The 18,018-nt window shown below is 40.9% G+C and overlaps 1 protein-coding gene across 1 annotated transcript; it reads left to right on the top strand.

The window, feature by feature from the left end:
* Positions 1-2,098: 2,098 nt before the first annotated feature.
* Positions 2,099-16,658, top strand: NIPA1 (NIPA magnesium transporter 1). Its single transcript, XM_048964042.1, has 5 exons — positions 2,099-2,408; positions 5,293-5,340; positions 8,868-8,958; positions 10,142-10,302; positions 11,626-16,658. The coding sequence occupies exons 1-5, from the start codon at positions 2,249-2,251 to the stop codon at positions 12,135-12,137; spliced, it is 972 nt and encodes a 323-aa protein (XP_048819999.1). The 5' UTR covers positions 2,099-2,248; the 3' UTR covers positions 12,138-16,658.
* The last annotated feature ends 1,360 nt before the right edge of the window (positions 16,659-18,018 follow it).

Below are 18,018 nucleotides of genomic sequence, written 5' to 3'. Positions count from 1 at the left end.
AAGAGATCTACCTCCATCATTCATCCCTCCCTAAGAGGAGAATCCCAAGATAAGTCTGTTAAGTACAGACTGTACCTCTTGACTGATCCCAAATACCTGTACTGTTATTGAGTTTCAGAGTAGAGTTATCTACCTCTACAAAGCAGTCTGTAGACTTTTTACACCAGTCCTCACATATTGCCTGAATTAAGCAAAAAGTGGCTAACAAGTGGAACCAGGTACTATGAGTGCTTAAAATCGAGTTGGATGAAAGCAATGGAGAGGAACAGTTTGTCAGAGGAAATGCTACATACATCCTGGTGTTCCTACTGTGCACTTTGTGTGCTCATGAGACATCAGACCACAGTGGCATTCAGTACACTGTAGTACTACGATGTAAAAGCTGAGCTAATCCACAGCATGTTGTTTTGCAGTACTACAAACATGATGACAACTGCAGCAGGAGGAGTGCAGGACAACTGCGACAGAAATCAGAAGATTGTATTTACCATAGAAGTTTACATATACTGGGTATATGCAATTTAAGTTTAAGAAAGGTCATCTGATTTCCATTAACAGTTAAGAGCTGCAGTACCTTCCCTGTGACAAAAAGCTGAGGGAGCTGGGCGTGTTCAGCTTGGAGAAGGCTCCAGGGAGATCTCATTGTAGCTTTCCAGTACTTGGAGGGAGGAAGAAGGAAACTGACTTTTTACACAGTCTGTTAGTGATAGGATTAACAGGACTTGTTTTTAAATAAAAGAGGGGAAATTCAGCTTAGATGTTAGGAAAAAAATCTTTACACAGAGGGGAGTGAGGCACAGGCTGCCCAGAGAAGACATAGGTGTCCTATCCCTGGAGGTGCACAAAGCCAGGTTGGATGGGGCCCTGGGCAGCCTGAGCTGGTGCGTGGAAGTAGGTGGTTTTTAAGGTCCCTTACAACCTAGGCCACTATATGAATGATCTGAGCTATTATTTCTAAGGTATGCTTATGCTTTGGTTCAAAAGGTTTGTAAAATAGACAATACAGATGTTTTGAATGAAATGATCTGGTAGGATATTGGTGGAGTCAGGCTCTGGTTTTCAAGATATTTGCAAAGTCATTATTTATCATCACTGTTTCTTATTTTAGTCTGTGACTAGTCCTGGAGAACCTTTACATGGCAAGAGTAATAGTAACCAGCTGAAAGAGGCAGCAAGTGTATGTGGAATTACCCATCCAAACGTGTACTTCAGCAAGACATAACTAAGCATTACAATTTAGAGATTAAAATAATATGGATAGAGAGAAGTAAATGTTTTTTACAATGTCTGATGCCTGTTGGTTCTTGGTTGGGGGTATGTCAGCTTTTTTTACTCTTGGTTTGACCACACTGCAGAGATTTGAACTATAAAAATCGCTCATGTTTGAGCTCTGTTTGGAAATTTGCTTGGTAATTGTGAAAGCTGTTAAACATGTTTCATCCTTCCACAGGGCAAAGCACAAGTTAAATTTCCTGTAATGAATGTCACTGTACGTGTTAGTAGGCTGTATATAGATCAGAAGCTGGTATAACTACCCTGTGTTTGCCTTCACCTCTGTTCTTGTTTCGTGCTTTGCAAAATTCAAAGGGTTGCTATGGATAATTCTTCTTCCACCCGATGGAAGATTCTGCAGATCTTGTGAGTCTCACAAGGACAAACCCTCTATCCCATAGAATAAGATATTTATAGATTCCCTACTGCAGGGAACCCGCTTTAGTGGTAAGTTTGGACTCCAGAGGCCCCATCCAACCCCTGCGGTTCTGTGCGGTTCCGTGAGATGCGTGACACGCAGTAGCTCCGCGGAGCAGGAAGGCTGCTCTCAGCTCGGCTCTGCCGGGGTCTCTGCTACTTCCACACTCTTTCAAACGTGTCATGGCCAGGAGTCACGCTGCCCCTGAGGACGCGATGCCCCCCGTGCTGCCCAAAGAACACCAAACCGGCAGCGGTAGGGAGGGGCTCAGCGCTGCCTCAGGGAGGCTCAAGCTGGAACCCCTCTCAGGCCACCCCGCTGCCCTCACAGGGCCCGCGCCTCACACAGCGCCCTGCCGTGACGTCAGAGTACGTGTGTATATGGGGGCTGGAGGGGAGGTGATGGTATGACGTCATCCTGCTGCCGTTCCCGAGCCCGGTTCAGCACGGAGCCGCCCCCGGCGGGCGGGGCGCGCAGCGCGGGGCGGTCCCGGTGCAGAACCGCTGCCGGCAGCACTGGGCCCGGCCAGTCGCCGTGCGTGAAGCCATCGGCTGGGCGATGCGGATGGCGGTCGGTGCGGCAGCAGGGGACGGGGCGGCGCAGAACCCCGGCCCCGCCGCCGTGTCGCTGGGCTTGAGCGTGGCCGTGGTGTCCAGCCTAGTGAACGGCTCCACCTTCGTCCTGCAGAAGAAAGGGATCGTGCGGGCCCGTGGGCGAGGTAGGGACCCCGCCGCCCAGGGCGCTGCAGTGCGGGGGGAGCGCCGCAGCGGGCTCCCGTTCCCCTGCGGCACGGCGGCATCGAGCCGAGCTCCGCCTGCCGCGGGCACGTCGGGTCGCCCCGGGCGCGGCCGGGGCGGGCCGGGAGCACCTTGCAGGCGGCCGCGGGCTGCGGGGAAGGTGGGCTCATTGTCTCCTGTGAGAGGCGGAGGGCGCGTTCGGCGCAGTCATCGTCACCGCTCCCCAGCCCGCCTGTCTGCCGTCCCGCTGCCGCGCAGCGCTGGGAACCGCGCCTCTGCCGGCACGCGATGCTCTTTCACTTCCGTGTGGCGCCGCCGCGTTGTGCCGCTGTCTCGGGCCGTTGTGGTTCGTTCTGCGGTGGGGCCATTCCGAGCTACAGCCGCCGCGTGGTGGTTTCCTTCGGTGGAGGAAGGCGCGCCCACAGCGCCAAGTCGCTGCTCCTCTTCTCGTGTTGAAAATCCCATCCCTCGTTATTGTTTTCTGATGTAAACCTACTCGGGAACTTAGCGTGCTGTCTGAGCAGCCTGGCCAGAATACGGATGTGAGCTCACGAGGCGTGGAAGTCTTCTGTGTTTTGTGCTGCAAACAGCAGCATCTCGATGCATAGGGTGTAGGGAAACTGCAGTGGGTGCATGGAGCAGAACAAACTTCCAGCTCTGCTACCACCAGCTGACAGCCTGATCTAACAAGTTGTTACACTTCCTACAGTGACTTCACATTAAGGGTCTGGGGTAAATCACTGTTTTACAGGTGTGCTCTCCCTTCAAGATAGCTGTAATCTATTTTTATTGTCCATAGAGGAATTACACTGCGTCATAACTACTGAGCTTGTTGTAAGGGAAACAAAAGAGAAAGGAAAGACTTTCCAGCCCAGCTCTGCTAAAGGTATCATCTCGTGGTACAGTTGGGCCTCATTACCTCAGTAGTGCCCTGAGTTAGGTGACTGATGGGAGTGTGTTTGTGTGGGTGCTGTGTGACAGCTGTGAAACATCTGCTCTGGAGATATGAACGAGTTTCACTTGTGTGTCTTCCCAAGTGTTTCCTGTCTCTGCATTAGGGGTTGGACTAGGTGACCTTTAAAGCTTCCTTCCAACTCAAATGATTCTATGAGACATCCAGCCAAATACCCTGTTTCTCTCTATTTAATGTGACGCCATGTAGCCTTGAACCTAGCAGTCAGGATGAAGAACATGGAGATGTTCGGTGTCAGATGATGTCTTTTTTTCCACTGGCTTCAGCAGGTGCTGTATAATTAACAAGGAGGCACTGCAAGTCTTTTCTGTCATCTCTCCTGAGTCAATAATATCAAGTCATTGCAATTAGTAATCCTCAGAAACGGCAGCGGGTGGCAAATATTTTGCAAAGTTATCTTACTTGAGTCAATATTTTCTGTAATTTGTGCCCCCAAGTGTTTTAATTTTATATGCAATAACAAAAGTCTAAAAAACGATTACTCCCACTCTAAAGCTGGCCATTTTCATTAGTCATTTTGTATCTCGCTTCAATTATGTAGTGTGATTTCCAAGTGCTTAATATTTCATAAGTTTCCAGAGTTGCAGATTATTATATCTTTCTTTCATTTGGGATTTCACAATGCTCGCTGTAGAATCGTAGAATAGCTTAGGTTGGAAGGGACCTTAAAGATCACACAGTTCCAACCCTGTGCCATGGGCAGGGCTGCCCCCCACCGGCTCAGCTGCCCATGGCTCCATCCAACCTGGTCTTGAGCACCTCCGGGGATGGGGCACCACAGCTTCTCTGGGCAGCTGTGTCAGCGCCTCACCGCCTCTGAGTGAAGAATTTTCTCTTTATACCTAATCTAAATCTCCCCTCTTTTAGTTTAAAGCCATTCCCCCTTATCCTGTCACTATTAGACTGTATAAGAAAATTGGTCTGTCTCCTGCTTATAAGCTCACTTCAGGTACTGGAAGACCACAATGAGGTCTCCCCAGAGCCTTCTCTTCAGACTAGACAAGCCCAAGTCCTTCAGCCTTTCATCATAGGAGAAATGTGCTCACTGCAATGCTGCCTATTGATCCAGAAGATCTTGGAAGAGAGTGTTTTCCCAAGTAAAGGCAGAGTGGGATTGCTGGAAAAGCTGGCATCATGTTCTCATATTCTGCTCAAGTCATGTTTGATGGGAGCTAGCATTTGGTTTAGTAACTAGTGATTAGCATTGATGCTCTTCAGAAACAGAGCTGATAAAATGTGGGTACACAGGTTCACTGGTGCGGTCCAGGTCATCATGAAAATAGTCATCCTTGAGATGGGAAGGCCCAGAAAGGCCATCCTGAGGTTTTATGCTTCTTGGAAATGCGTTGGTATGTCCATAGTTCGGAGGTTTCAATCATAGCATTTTCCAGATATTCAAGTACAGGATGATCTGTCCACACTACCATACTGCCAAATCTGCTTGCAAGACAAATTCTTGATACTACTTCACTGAAGCTATGTTAACAAATGAATTTATCCAAATAATTCTTTGTTTCCGTATGTTTCCCATTCTCCTGGTAGTGGCTTCTATGTGTATATTAAACTTCCTTTAAAGTGGCATTTGCTGGTGTTTTGGACACTTTTCAAAGTCATATAGCATTAGTGGTGCATAGGTATTCCAATCTGGAAATCAGAGCCTCTGGCTGTTATGTTCCCTTAAGAAGGTCTGACTTGGGCAGTTTTATTTGCCCCAGGCCAGGTCTGGACACCTTCTATTTTCTCTCTTGTTTTCCTCCCACTTGTCTGCCTTGAGGCAAAAGGTTAAGATAAAAATCCTTAATAGTTGAGAGTGTTGAAATTGTTCTATTTTGTTGTTCTGATAATGCAGTTTCATATTTTTCTAATATATCTTCCTATATTTCTTCTCCCAGGTACTTCATACTTGACAGATATAGTATGGTGGTCTGGCACTATTGCAAGTAAGTATCTTAAATGGTTTGATTTTTTTAAAAAAATTTTTTTTGAAGGGGGAAGTTGTGGTTTAAGTTGCAAAATGAGGCAAGATCTGGTTTCTAATCTTGGATCTGGCACTCGTAGTGAAGTTGCTTTCCCTCAGAAATATCCCACTTTTACTAAACTGCCTCTCTGGCTGTTCTGTCTGATGGTGTTAGAAAAAGCTAAGAGCTGGGATAAACCCAGATCAGATGTTTTTTTCTGGATTTTCTGAACCATCCGATACTTGCAGCTCTTGGCACCCACACACTGCTCTGACTGGATTCTTGCATGTTTTCTGTTTCTGGATTGCACTGGTACACCCAGTTTTTAATAAAAGTCAAAGCTGAATAAGAAATTGTAGCTCTGCACAAAGGGGCTCATTGAGCACATTATGCTTTAGATCAGAAAGCATTTAGCCTCAATTTTAAAAACAGTGTCTTTTCTTATTTCTAGTTTGGTAGCTCTGGTTTCGGTGTTGTTTTTAATTTGCTGGGTTAATATGAAGCCTTACGTGGTGCTGATTATGAGATCTGTGCAGTTCTAGTTTTAGTGTCTTTGTAAGTAATCCTCACACTCAGTTCACTCTCCAGTTTCAATCCATGCAGAGTAACTAGCTTTCTCCTTTTGTAGTTCAGTCCTAGTCTTACCCACAGGAGTTTAAATGCAAAGCTGGTTTATAGACACTAGTCCAGCCTTCTGTGGATTATTTGGAAATGTTTTGATGAGTTTCTGAGAAGCAAATGAGTCCAGCTATGTCCTTTGCTTTGATGCAACAAAGTACTTTGTTGTCCTCAAGCTGCACAAAAGGAATGGAAACTGATAGATCCCTCAAAGGATGAGGTTCGCAGCAAGACTAGGAGCCAACAGAGCTTCTAAAGCAAGTCTTCAGCTAATTCAGGCTGAGTTTAATTAGTGCTTTGTGGGCTTCTGACTCCGTGATCACGGCTGCCTAGGAAGCAATAAATCTGTGCTTTGGTCACTGTTTTTGTTCTCTGTGAGGCTTCTGTATTGAAGTTCAGAACAGACAGTTTACATAGGAGATTTTTTGGTACAGGAGTAAGAGGAAACGACTTCATGCTCAAAAGAGCTGCCTGAATTGGCTGAAGGTGCAACAGCTGAAGGGGTTGATTTAAGTTGGCTTTTGTCTATCAGCTAGGTGCAGGTATTTCAAAACACAGCCTCAATTATTTTACAAAGAAACCGATTAAGGACTTTATAGGTTCATTATTGCAACACCGTTACAAACTGCAATAGCAAGGGCTGGGCAGGCAGGCAACTGTGACATCTAGGGAAAGGTAATTCTTTGGCAATTAGTTGGGTGAGATTTGTTTTTTTTTTTCAGGTATGGAATTTGGAGTTAGGACAACTATCAAAGTCAGCATCAACTCTATCAACTTGTTTTTCCAGTATTTGTTCAGACACTGAACAAGCATTTCTGTGTTGGCATGCTAACTCAGAATAACACTGCCTAGCTATTTTGTGGCCTTGGGATCCACTGGAAGACTTCAAAGGAAGGCTTACAGATTCTACTGAGGGACTTCTTTTTTGACTGCTAAATTTTTTTAACACTAGTCAAGAGAGTGAGAGGTATCTCAGTTGGCTTTAGGTTCATTAGCTAATTGATTACTTTCAGTGTGAGCTGAACTTTTTTGTGATAAAACCAGGCTGGTAGATGTGCTCTAGGAACATTCCTAGTGTGTGTTAGCTGTGAATAGATTCAGTCTGTGGAAAGAGGCTAAAGTTTGTTTGCAGTAAAGCCCCTGAGGTGCATGGAGCAGACAGCTTTCACTGTTTAGATCTGCTTTTACCAATCTCCTCGCAGATGTAGACATGTCAGTGTGCATCAAGCTTTGTGTTGCAAGAATTTCTGGGATATCAGTGCTGCTTTTGCAAGCTGGAAGCCTGATGTACCTTCACAAGCTGAAGTAGTGACTTGATTTACAGCAGTGATGTGTTTGGAGATAAATTTCTAACCACTGAGGACTGGATAGGTTGGCAGCAAAGGTCCTCAACAACAGGCAGAAGGTAACTATTACTTAGATTTGATTTTTTTAATTACTCTTAGTTAATCCTAGTCTGTTGTTTACAGTGGTTACTATTCTATGGTAATGCTGAAAAGTTTTGGTAAGTTCACTTGGTTTATTACACGTGCAATGTGATTAAAGCTTTGGAGACCTAATTTATGAGTCTTGAGTTGGTGCCGTGTATTAGTGTTCTGTAGTCAGAAAGATGAGTCAGCTGATCTACACCCAAAAAAGGCACAAACTTTTGTTAGAATAACTTGGAAAAGTGTGAAATCTGCAGATCCACAGCATGCCAGGTGGGTCCTGCCTTCCATACAAGGTGTCCCTCAGAGCCATTGGATGCCTTGAGGATAGTGGCACAGCTGCCCCATGTGCCTGCCAAAATGCAGAACAGAGTTACTCCGTTCCCAGGGGCTGAAAGCCTTTCAAAAGACCCGTGCTGACTGAGGGACCAGCTTGTGCTCTACCAGTGCTGCTCATTAGCTTCTCTGGTTCGCTCTTGCATATAGAGAAAGCTTCAGTGACTTCGATTAGTATAATCTTGCCATGTTTGCAGTTTTTGCAGTTTGCGTATCTCCTCCGTGCTTCCTGTGGGTGACAGGTCTTCATTTTTACTGATGTAAATGTGAGCTCGTTTAATAAATTAATGAATGTTTGCACTGTGCTTTGCAGGTGTGAAGAGCAGTTTGATGATAACAACAGTTGATAGTTGATGGCAGTGCCAGCCTGAGCAGAAAGACAGTGTGGATTCTTGAAATGTTTTCAAATGTTTATAATGGCTCTTAAAATCAACTTGAAATTTGAGCTGTATGTAATCGGTGTTCAGTCTCAGGGTTTTTGCCAGGTAGCAAATTGTAACTGTGTGAGAATCATGTCGACCTATTATAAACGTACTGTAAACTTGCCAACACTTGCAAAACCATCCAGCCATTTTCTTTTTTTTTTTTTTTTTTTTGTTTACTGGAAACTTGAGCACATTTATCGCAGCTGTGGTGTGCAATAATGTGGTAAATTTTAGAACTGGCTTTTATGGAGTGGAGAAGTGAAAATAAGATTGTGAGGCTGCTAATGTGATTTGGTATGGATATATATATATTTTTTTACAGTGATCAGAAATTTCTTCTGATATTGTATAATGCTGTGAGAAGTTGAAGCATTCTATTCTATATTGAAGAGCTTTTATATATGCAGTTCATATTTCATTATTAGATTTATTTGCTGTCCTTATTTTTCCTCCCAAAGGTAACACTGCTGTTAGAAACTGTAAGCCACTGTGTTTGTGTTATATGAATGCACATTCTGAACAAATCCTGCATTAACATATAAAAATTCCAGCCATTTGGGTTAAGTGCAAAATTAACAGAGCTAAGCAGATCTGTAACATCTGTTTTCCACTTAAATCAATCTTTCTCAAACAATATTGGGTAACTTTTCATTCCTTCTTTTTACAAAGAGGTTTAAAAACTTATTTCTGGTTCTCTTGACAGTGGCTCTTGGTCAAATAGGGAATTTCTTGGCCTACACTGCAGTCCCAACTGTGTTAGTGACCCCCTTGGGAGCGCTTGGTGTTCCATTTGGGTAAGAGTTTATTTTTCTTGTTTTTATTTGAATGTTGTTACTACTTGGTATCAAATAGACTCTGTGATCACTGGGCATCTGCTAAGGAGATGCCAGGTTTATGAGTGTAGTGATGAGTTGTAACTTTGCCTGCTCTGCTTTGCCCAGTGAAGTATGTGTATAGACTGGTGGTGGTGGGAGTGTGGTGAAGAAAGGATTCCTGAATCTCTTCTTTTTTCATTTGTTCCGGACCATAGGGATCATTAAACTACTGTTTTTTTCCCCTTCATTTTGATTATTCTGGACTCTTCTGCTCATTCTCTTACTCACAGTTCCCTTACTATGTAGATCTTTCTCTTTGTTTCACATTTGTTCTCTGCCCTGCTATCCACAATCCACACGTGTTTATTGATGCTGATTTTAATTCAATTGGATTTGGCCCAGTTTCCTGAAGTGAGAGGCTCCCCTGCAAATGGATGCTCACAGTTTCTTCAATGTTATGTTCACATGAGGGGAAGGGGATAAAAAATAAGGCAGCGAGTGTTCCTGGATGGATTTTAATATACAGGTAAATATTCTGTGTATATCTTGACACTATCTATGAAGCTACTGCAGAGAAAAGGTACAATTATTTTAAAACAGTGCTGAGTGCTGCTCTGAGAATTTTTGCACCTGCCTACTGCTGTCTGCTGAATTATGTATGACTGGAGAGTTTATCTACTTGAGGATATACATTGTGTGGGCCACGTGCCTTTCTGAAGTTTTGTATGCTATGATGCTACACTGGTGCTCTACTCACCACCTATTATTTTATTCTAGACCACATAGCTTTTAATATTTTGGTCAGCTACATATTTGAGCTGAGTCCTTGGATCTTTGTAATCAAAGATGATTTTCATCTCATGGTTGTATAGCATATAAAAATTTAATGATATTTCACCAAATCACTAACAGGTAGTTGTCTGCTAATGAGTTTTGTTTCTTGGTGGTTTTTTTGGTTTGCTTTTCTTGAGGTGAAACATCAAGGATTGAGTAAAGCTGAGACTGGATGAATCTTCTGTTTTATAAGTATGTTTGAGGCTATTTGAAGATTCACTAATGTTTGATAATATTTCTTTAAGAAGGAAATTCATATGGCAGGTAACTTACTGCATTATTAACAGGATGTATTCAGGCTTAATTTTCTTCTTTTTCTTTGTGAAAGGTCCATTTTAGCTTCTTATTTGCTGAAAGAAAAACTGAACATTCTTGGCAAGCTGGGATGTTTGCTGAGCTGCGCTGGGTCTGTTGTTCTCATCATTCATTCCCCAAAGTCTGAGAGTGTAACGACTCAGGCTGAGCTTGAAGAGAAACTTACAAATCCAGGTACTTTGTTCCTTTTTTGAACTGGGAATGATTTTGTGAGGCTGACTGAGAGAACACGTGAGGAGGAAACTAGCAACCTAAATGACACAGGAGAGCTGTCTTCTGAAGAAAATATGACATGACAGAGGCAAACTGGTGCAGCTTTTGTGTAGGAAAACTGTGACTTGATGTCTATAGGATACCTCAGATTTATTGATCCGTCTATGTAGAAAGGAAAACACAGATGCTTTTGAAAAAGTTCTCCTTCACAGGAAGCTTAGAACAGTGGCCATTCGAGCTTTTAACTTTCTAAAATTTTGGAAGAGTGTATCACTTTCTTAGACACGAAAGCTATAATTCTAGGATCTTGATTTACATTGTTTTATACAGAACAAAAAATTCTCATTGTCTTTTCTCCTTTAATTCTACTCTTTTTAAATTTTAAGTTTATATTAAATGTTAATTATGTTCCAAATGAAATTTTTTTGCATGATAAAGGTGTGTATCAATAGACTGTTGAGATGTATGCTGAAATACCTATTCTTTTTCTTAACACCCCAGAAGTCCCAGGATAACACATACCAGTGCTGACACGTGCCAGATCCACTTCTAATTTTCTTTCATAAGAGCTAAGCTTCCAATTATTGTTACTTTAATTGCTTTAGGTGAGGGAAACTTGAACCTAACAGCATCAGCTATTTGCAGTTATGGATGAAGGGAAAAAAATAAAAGCAAAACAAAAAAGTTGCAAACAAAGAAAGCATATACTCTGGTCTAAATTTAATTTATCTGACCAAAATGAATTGGAAATGTATTATTTAAAGTTTTAAAGCATGCAACATTTTTCACTAGTCCAACTTGTATACTAATACTATAATGTAAATGATATGGTCTCCCAGTTGTTCCATCTGTCCTCTCTCATCTCACTCAGTTAATGGAGTCAGTTTTTATGCTTATGCTTTTTGCTGGATCCGTGCGCTGTGCTTTAGTGAAATGAGTGATGAATGAGGTATTATCACAGCTGCCCATCATAAGGGACTTTAACCCTGACAGAAGAGAGTTTTTTAAATAAGAACAAAAAAGAAAAGACATCTTAAGTTCTGTTCAAATGTGCAGCTGTCTATTTTACTACTCGATGACTTGCTTTCCACAAAGAACGTGAGGGCATCATTAGTTTCAGGTGCCTACAACATCACTGAAAGCACAGCGTTTTGGCTCTGCATTCAACAGCAAATCGTAGCTGTGATGTGTACTTTAGGTTCATTGACAGGACGTGATTTGCCTGCTAAAATCTTTAGAATGCCAAGAGTTCTTACCTTGCTGTTATCTTGTTTTGTTTTCCAGTTTTCGTGGGTTACCTCTGCGTAGTACTGCTAATGCTTCTCCTGCTAATCTTCTGGATAGCTCCAGCTCATGGACCTACTAATATCATGGTTTACATCAGTATTTGCTCTCTCTTGGGCAGTTTCACTGTTCCCAGCACAAAAGGCATTGGGCTGGCTGCTCAAGATATCTTTCACAATAATCCGTCAAGTCAAAGGGCCTTGTACCTCTGTCTGGTACTTTTGGCAGTATTAGGATGTAGCATTATCATTCAGTTCAGGTACATCAATAAGGCACTGGAATGTTTTGACTCCTCTGTGTTTGGAGCCATCTACTATGTTGTGTTTACGACTCTAGTCCTGCTGGCTTCAGCCATCCTTTTCAGGGAATGGAGTAATGTAGGAGTGGTCGATTTCTTGGGAATGGCATGTGGATTCACTACAGTATCTATTGGAATTGTTCTTATACAGGTCTTCAAGGAGTTCAACTTCAATATTGGAGACTTAAATAAACCTAACATGAAGACAGATTAATTTTTTTTTTTTCTTTTGAGGGGAAACTGGATGGCTCAGGGAAAGATAAAGAACCTTTCATTTCTAGGTCACTGATTCAAATATGATTCAGGTTGGTAGTCAGCCTCTGATGATTTGGTGGCCTACGTGAAATGAATTGGAGGCCTCCATCCAGTTTCAAAGGAGCAGTTTTCCATTGTACCCCAGTCAATACAATAAATGACCTTAATTGGAACCGTGGATTGAGTTAGCATAGAGACTGTTGTATTTCCTTACTTTAAAGGATAATCAATCAGAAGAGATGTGAGGATATTCTGACAGACTTGTGTGTGAATCCTTGTATTATGGCTGTCCCTGAGGTATTGTTTTTGTGGGTAGAAAACATCAGTTTCTAATGCACTCAATCTGATTCCTTTCCATGAGTGATGTGTACCTTAAAAATAAGAGGGAAAAAATGCGAGTTGAACAATTTGTTAATACTGCAATGTGTTCACCGTCAAGGCTGTGAATTCTGAGACTAATGTTGGCTGAACTGTGGACCGCAGATCTGTCCTTTTTAGTGACTGTCTTGGCAATTTGGTCTGCCATGTGGTGAAGACACTGGGGAGTTTTAAATTGAATTCTTTACACAGAGCAGTGAACCCTTAAAATCCTTCACTATTTACTTATCAGCTGATGGTATTGTTCAGGGTATGCATTTTCCTTTGTAACATGTGCATTAAGACATACCGCATTCACCTGAGAGTTTTTAATCGGGAGACAAAGTCTGTAAAAGATACGGAAATGATGCACAGACTCATTGCCTATATGGTGGCTTATTTTGTAAGCAGCTCAGAACTATTTCAGTGCCTTTGTAATCCAAAAATACTGCGTAAATGCGAATGTATTTGTTTCAGATGGCCTATATCGGTTTAATAATTCAGTCTCACTGTCAGTAATACTGGACTGTATTCAAATTCTAAACATGTAAAGCATCCAGGAGAAACACATTTTGGAAGAATTTACTAGCCTGAATTGAAACTCCTAGATGCTTTGACAGCTTTGGCATAGTTGTAATGGGAAGAGGTAAACTATGAGAGGACTATTCAAAGCCAGCCAACATACCTTGATTCTACTAGTTACTACTTGATTCTAATTGACTAAACACAAGAAGCTATATTGCAAAGTAGTTAATAAGCAGCAAAACCAAAATGTTGAGACAGAAGAGCATAAAATTTCTCACTGCTCAGAAAAAGAAAAGATTGCCTTGTCCTTTTGTAACCTGGGTAAAGGAGATTGAAGCCTGCCAAAACACAGGCATTCAGAGAGCTGAGTTTCAGGCAACCAACTGGAACATACATTCAGATCCACTAACTTACAGACCTTTATGAATAGTTCAGCAATAATATTTTGACAGGTAGTACTCAAGTACACAGCTTAAGCTGTGAGTGGAATGATTCTGAACTGTTTAGGTTAAACCTTTTAGAGAACATTTGTATGTCAAAAATAGTTAATTTTCACGTTTGTATTTGGTAGTTAATCACAAGTCAAGAATTTGTGAGGAAAGCTTGAAAAGTAAGAAATGTTTGTTTCTATTTCGAGTGCAAAAACAGAATTCAGACAGTGGAACTCAATAATCTCTGGGTCAGGATGTTTCTTGAAACAAGCAAAATCCCAGTATGGTTACAAGACAGCATTTGGAAAAAGTTCATGATGTTTTTTGAAGAATTCATGAATCTTTGTGACTGGCTGAGGGTGATACAAATGTTGATTAATGAAGGTAATAGTGCCCACTCTGAAATGAGGTTTTTTTGTGTGTCTGTGTGTGTGAATTAATGCTATCTCAAAACTCACCTATTGTTTGGAAGCCAGTTTGACAACTGTGAACTCCGGATTCATGGTCTGAACTGGCAGAAATGTGCACTCTTACAGACTGGCACAGAAATTGGGTGTCTTGACGTAATAAAATAGCAGAAAAGGGGCCATCTTGGATTTGCAGATACTTCATATGATTTCTAGAAAGTTTCAGAATGGTAGATGGGGCAAATTGGACCATGGAAGATAATTACTAAACTCTGTCGATATTGATTGAAGATGGCATATTGGTTATCAGCAGTTACGTTTTGTCACCCTAGTTCCCTTTTTTTTTCCCACTGAAATCTGAATTGTACATACGTTATGAGACCTGTAGTGACCTACTTTTTAAAACAATGTTAGCTGTTTTCTGAAGCAGTCAAATTGCCTTTTCAAAATCCGCAATCAAAGTTGCATGTTGGTTTTGTACTAGCCTTTAATCTCCAAACGTTTCCGTGAAGATCTTTAGGTTAAAGTGAAAAAGTTTGTGGTCTTATCTCAGACCTCCTTTGGCCATGTTTGTATGTTTTGTTTTAAAACATTCTTATTCATTTAGGAAGTGCCTATCCTAGTATGTTAGGTTCATATGCAAATTATTAGTTAATATTGTATCCACAATAACTTGACTGCCCTATCTAACTCTTGCCATTTTCTGCAACACACAAGCAAGTTTACTTGAGGAGCACTCTCTACGCAGAGTAAGAATTAAGTAGCAATCATGTTCTGTGGTCCTTTGGCCATCCTTACAGCTGATAAATGTATGTATGGGTGTCTTCTCCCCGGCTGCTCCTCATCCATGATGAGCTTTCTAGAAATGTCTGGTTAACCTTGTTTAAAACAGATGTCAAAAGCCAGCACATAAGATGAAAGAAATTCTCGTGGCCTTGCACATCATTTATATCTGCAGCCTTTTACATCGTGAATGCTAAATAATGGAAGCCTTTAGTTTTGCTACTTTGTTCATTGTATAACAGTGTTTTTTGAGTACTGCTGTACCTGGACCTGGTTCAATTCTAACTTTAGAAGTGTATTAGCATTTTGTTGTCACTGTTGGTATCATTCTTCCTCCCTTTTTTAGTCTTTGCCAGTTGCTTTTCTGATTTAAAAGGAGGCAGTGTTGAAGTTGAATTTTAGCTGTTCCCTCTTTTTTTCCCCACCTCTGTCACCTCTGTCTGCACTTGAAAAAGACATCCAAGTTCCGTCATCTCAGGGAGCAAATGTGCATAGCTGTTTCCTGAGCTTTCCCTCATGGAAGTGATGGAGCCTACATGTGTAAAATGGAGTGATTACAGTAGTGGAATGAATTTGAGTTAAATTCAAACCCATACAAAAGGTGTTTCACTCTGTATGCCTGGCATCTGTTGTACTTATCAAACTCACTCACTTGTTACTCACTTGCCTTTGATGATTACCCCTTCAGTGTATGGAGGGTTTACATGTGTCACTCCCAATCTTTATTAGGTGTTAAACACAAAAATTCCTCAGATGCTCAGTAGGAAAATAGAAACATTTTTGATACAACAACCAAAAAAAATTTGTTACCTTAAGTACTTACATAGAAATGAAAAATACCTAAGGTTATCTGCTGTACTGACTTTCCAACACGTTATATATGTAAATAGAGCCTATTTATTAGTGAACTGAAACTAATGTTAAAGAGAACCTGTCATATCACAGTTTGACAAGTGAGGCTTCCTATTAATAATCTTGGTTTGTACTGAATGTACGTATTTTTCTGAAGTAGCTAGCACTGAAAAATGAAAACACTGGATTTTGTTTGTTGAAATACTAGAATCTGTGAGGTTTAGCTTTGCTTTTTATTTGAAACATAGAGGGTTTGTATTTGAAGAAAGATCTGGGGTTAATAAGTATGGAGTGCTTAAAACTGGACTTTGCATGTTATACCCTTCTTTCTTCATAAATATAAAGCATTCTGCAGATGTTCCTCAGCTGTTTAGCTGAAGCTGCACTGTTAAATCAGTTATTAACAAATATTGATCAATTACCTGATGTCTTTTCTTTACAAAGACCAATCTTTGAAATAATTTTTGGTGCTACTGAATGCAGGCTGAAGTGATGCGGAATGTTAATGTACCATGTGAGGCACCAATGATGCAAAAAGTTATTACTATTAGTGCCCAAGTGTTTCAGACAACAATGTTGAAATGATTACAAAGTTAGAGATTAAGAAATCTTTCTTAAAAACTGAAAATATGTGGTTTTGGTGGGTTTTCTTGTGTTTGGATTTTTGTTTTCTTCTTTCTCTAAACAGCTACTCTAGAGAGTAGAAAATGTTACACAAATGGGGTATTTTTAACTTAATTCTTTTTTTTTTTAAACTGTGGAACTTTATTTTTTTCTAACTTTTGTTTTCCTGGAATGTAAAAAAACAGTTCTGATGCGATGTGGGGAAAAAGTGGATGGCAACAAATACACAATGTCAGGTTGCTTCAATGCTATTGCAATATACTCACTATGGATTACATACAAATGGTTTATTTTATTAGCTTTCAAATAATGTGTATATATATATATATATTTGTTAATGGCTTACCAGTCAAGCTTACTCTTTGCTTTTTAAAAAATAGTTATAGGCATGTTGTATTTGCCTTGTGTAAATTATAAGAGGCTATTTATTAAGTTTTCTGATAACTAATCTATTTATTAATCTGTAATGTTTTAAAATAAATGATTTTATTTCTAGCTCAATGCTTGTTTTGTGACTCCTCCTCTTTATCACACAGGCCAAAAAAAAATATATATATATATTTTCCCACTCATCTAATTGTGGTGCAGTCTAATCCCAACTCATGAGCCCAAGCTATTTTCCTTACTTTTGTAGCCTTTCTTTTACTGGTGATGGACTGTTCTTTCATGTGTACAGATCAATTACCACGTGAAAGGCTCAGTCATCATGTGGTGGCATCTACCAAAAACTGCAGCCTTGATGTTTTAATTGCACTTGAGGTATGCTCACATATAAAATAAACCCTCCTGGCAGAAGTGTTCAGTGGAGCTTGAGTCAGTTCAAACTGGTTTAAAGGTTATCATACTCTCCTGTACATAGTCTAAAGAAACCTGTGTGACTGGTCTAATTTCTTGCCACAAGAGCTTTCCACAGAGGGAATCATTTCAGAAGATGGTGTCCGCCCAGGTAATCCTTCATCTGAAGTTCATAGCTACTTGTATTAGATACTGGCACAAGCATGACTTTCAGACATGTCATTTTTCAAATGGTGGGATCATGATGAGGAACTGTTTCGGTCTTTAGGCTTGTGTCTTAGGGAACAGACCAGTATTACTGCTGGTGAAAGTTAAAAGTTATTTTAAAACAAGCAAAGTGTCTCTTGAGTATAAAATTTGCATGCATTAGAAGAGACCGACATGGATTCCTCACAAGGTATGTGATTGAAATCTTATTTTTAAGATATTGCTGATATTAATGCCATGTACTGAGATAGGAAGACCAGGAAACCAGAGGTTTTCTTTCTGTACGCAGCATCTCTGATTTCCCTTTTTTAATAGCCTTTTCTTTATTTATTTTTAAAGTAAGCGAGTATACCGTTGTTACCAGTGAGGTCTGTGACATAACCAGTCATGAATGTGTGTGCATCTCATCCCCACGTCTCATGTGAGGAGGGTGTTAAAAAGACCAAAAACTGATAGTGCCGTTTTCTCTTTATTTAACCAGAGGTGGTGGAGGGGAGGGGAAAAAAATAAATAAAGTGCTGTTGATTTTTCTGACGTGTTTGTTACTGTTTTTGTTCTTATTTTTGAGATCTTAAGCAGAGCTTATTAAGTTGCATGTGGGAGAGCAACCCTTGTAGGATCAGACTCACAGATACAGATCCTTTGTTCTGCTCAGCTGTCTCGGTTAATCGCAGCAGGGACATGGCCACCAGAGGCCGTTACAGCTGCCTGATTTCCTCATCAGTTTTCTGCCATCTACAGACAGCACTGAATTTATTACCCTGGTGGGATGCTTTAAAACTCTGCCAGCTTGTGATATTTTGCCAAGGGATACCAGACAGAGGCTCTGGGTAGATAGCTTTTTATCGCAATCCTTTCA

The sequence above is a fragment of the Lagopus muta genome, chromosome 1 (assembly GCF_023343835.1).
Source record: "Lagopus muta isolate bLagMut1 chromosome 1, bLagMut1 primary, whole genome shotgun sequence".
NCBI lineage: Eukaryota > Metazoa > Chordata > Aves > Galliformes > Phasianidae > Lagopus > Lagopus muta.
The sequence above is the reverse complement of the archived record's forward strand: the minus strand, read 5'-3'. Positions and strand labels throughout refer to the sequence as shown.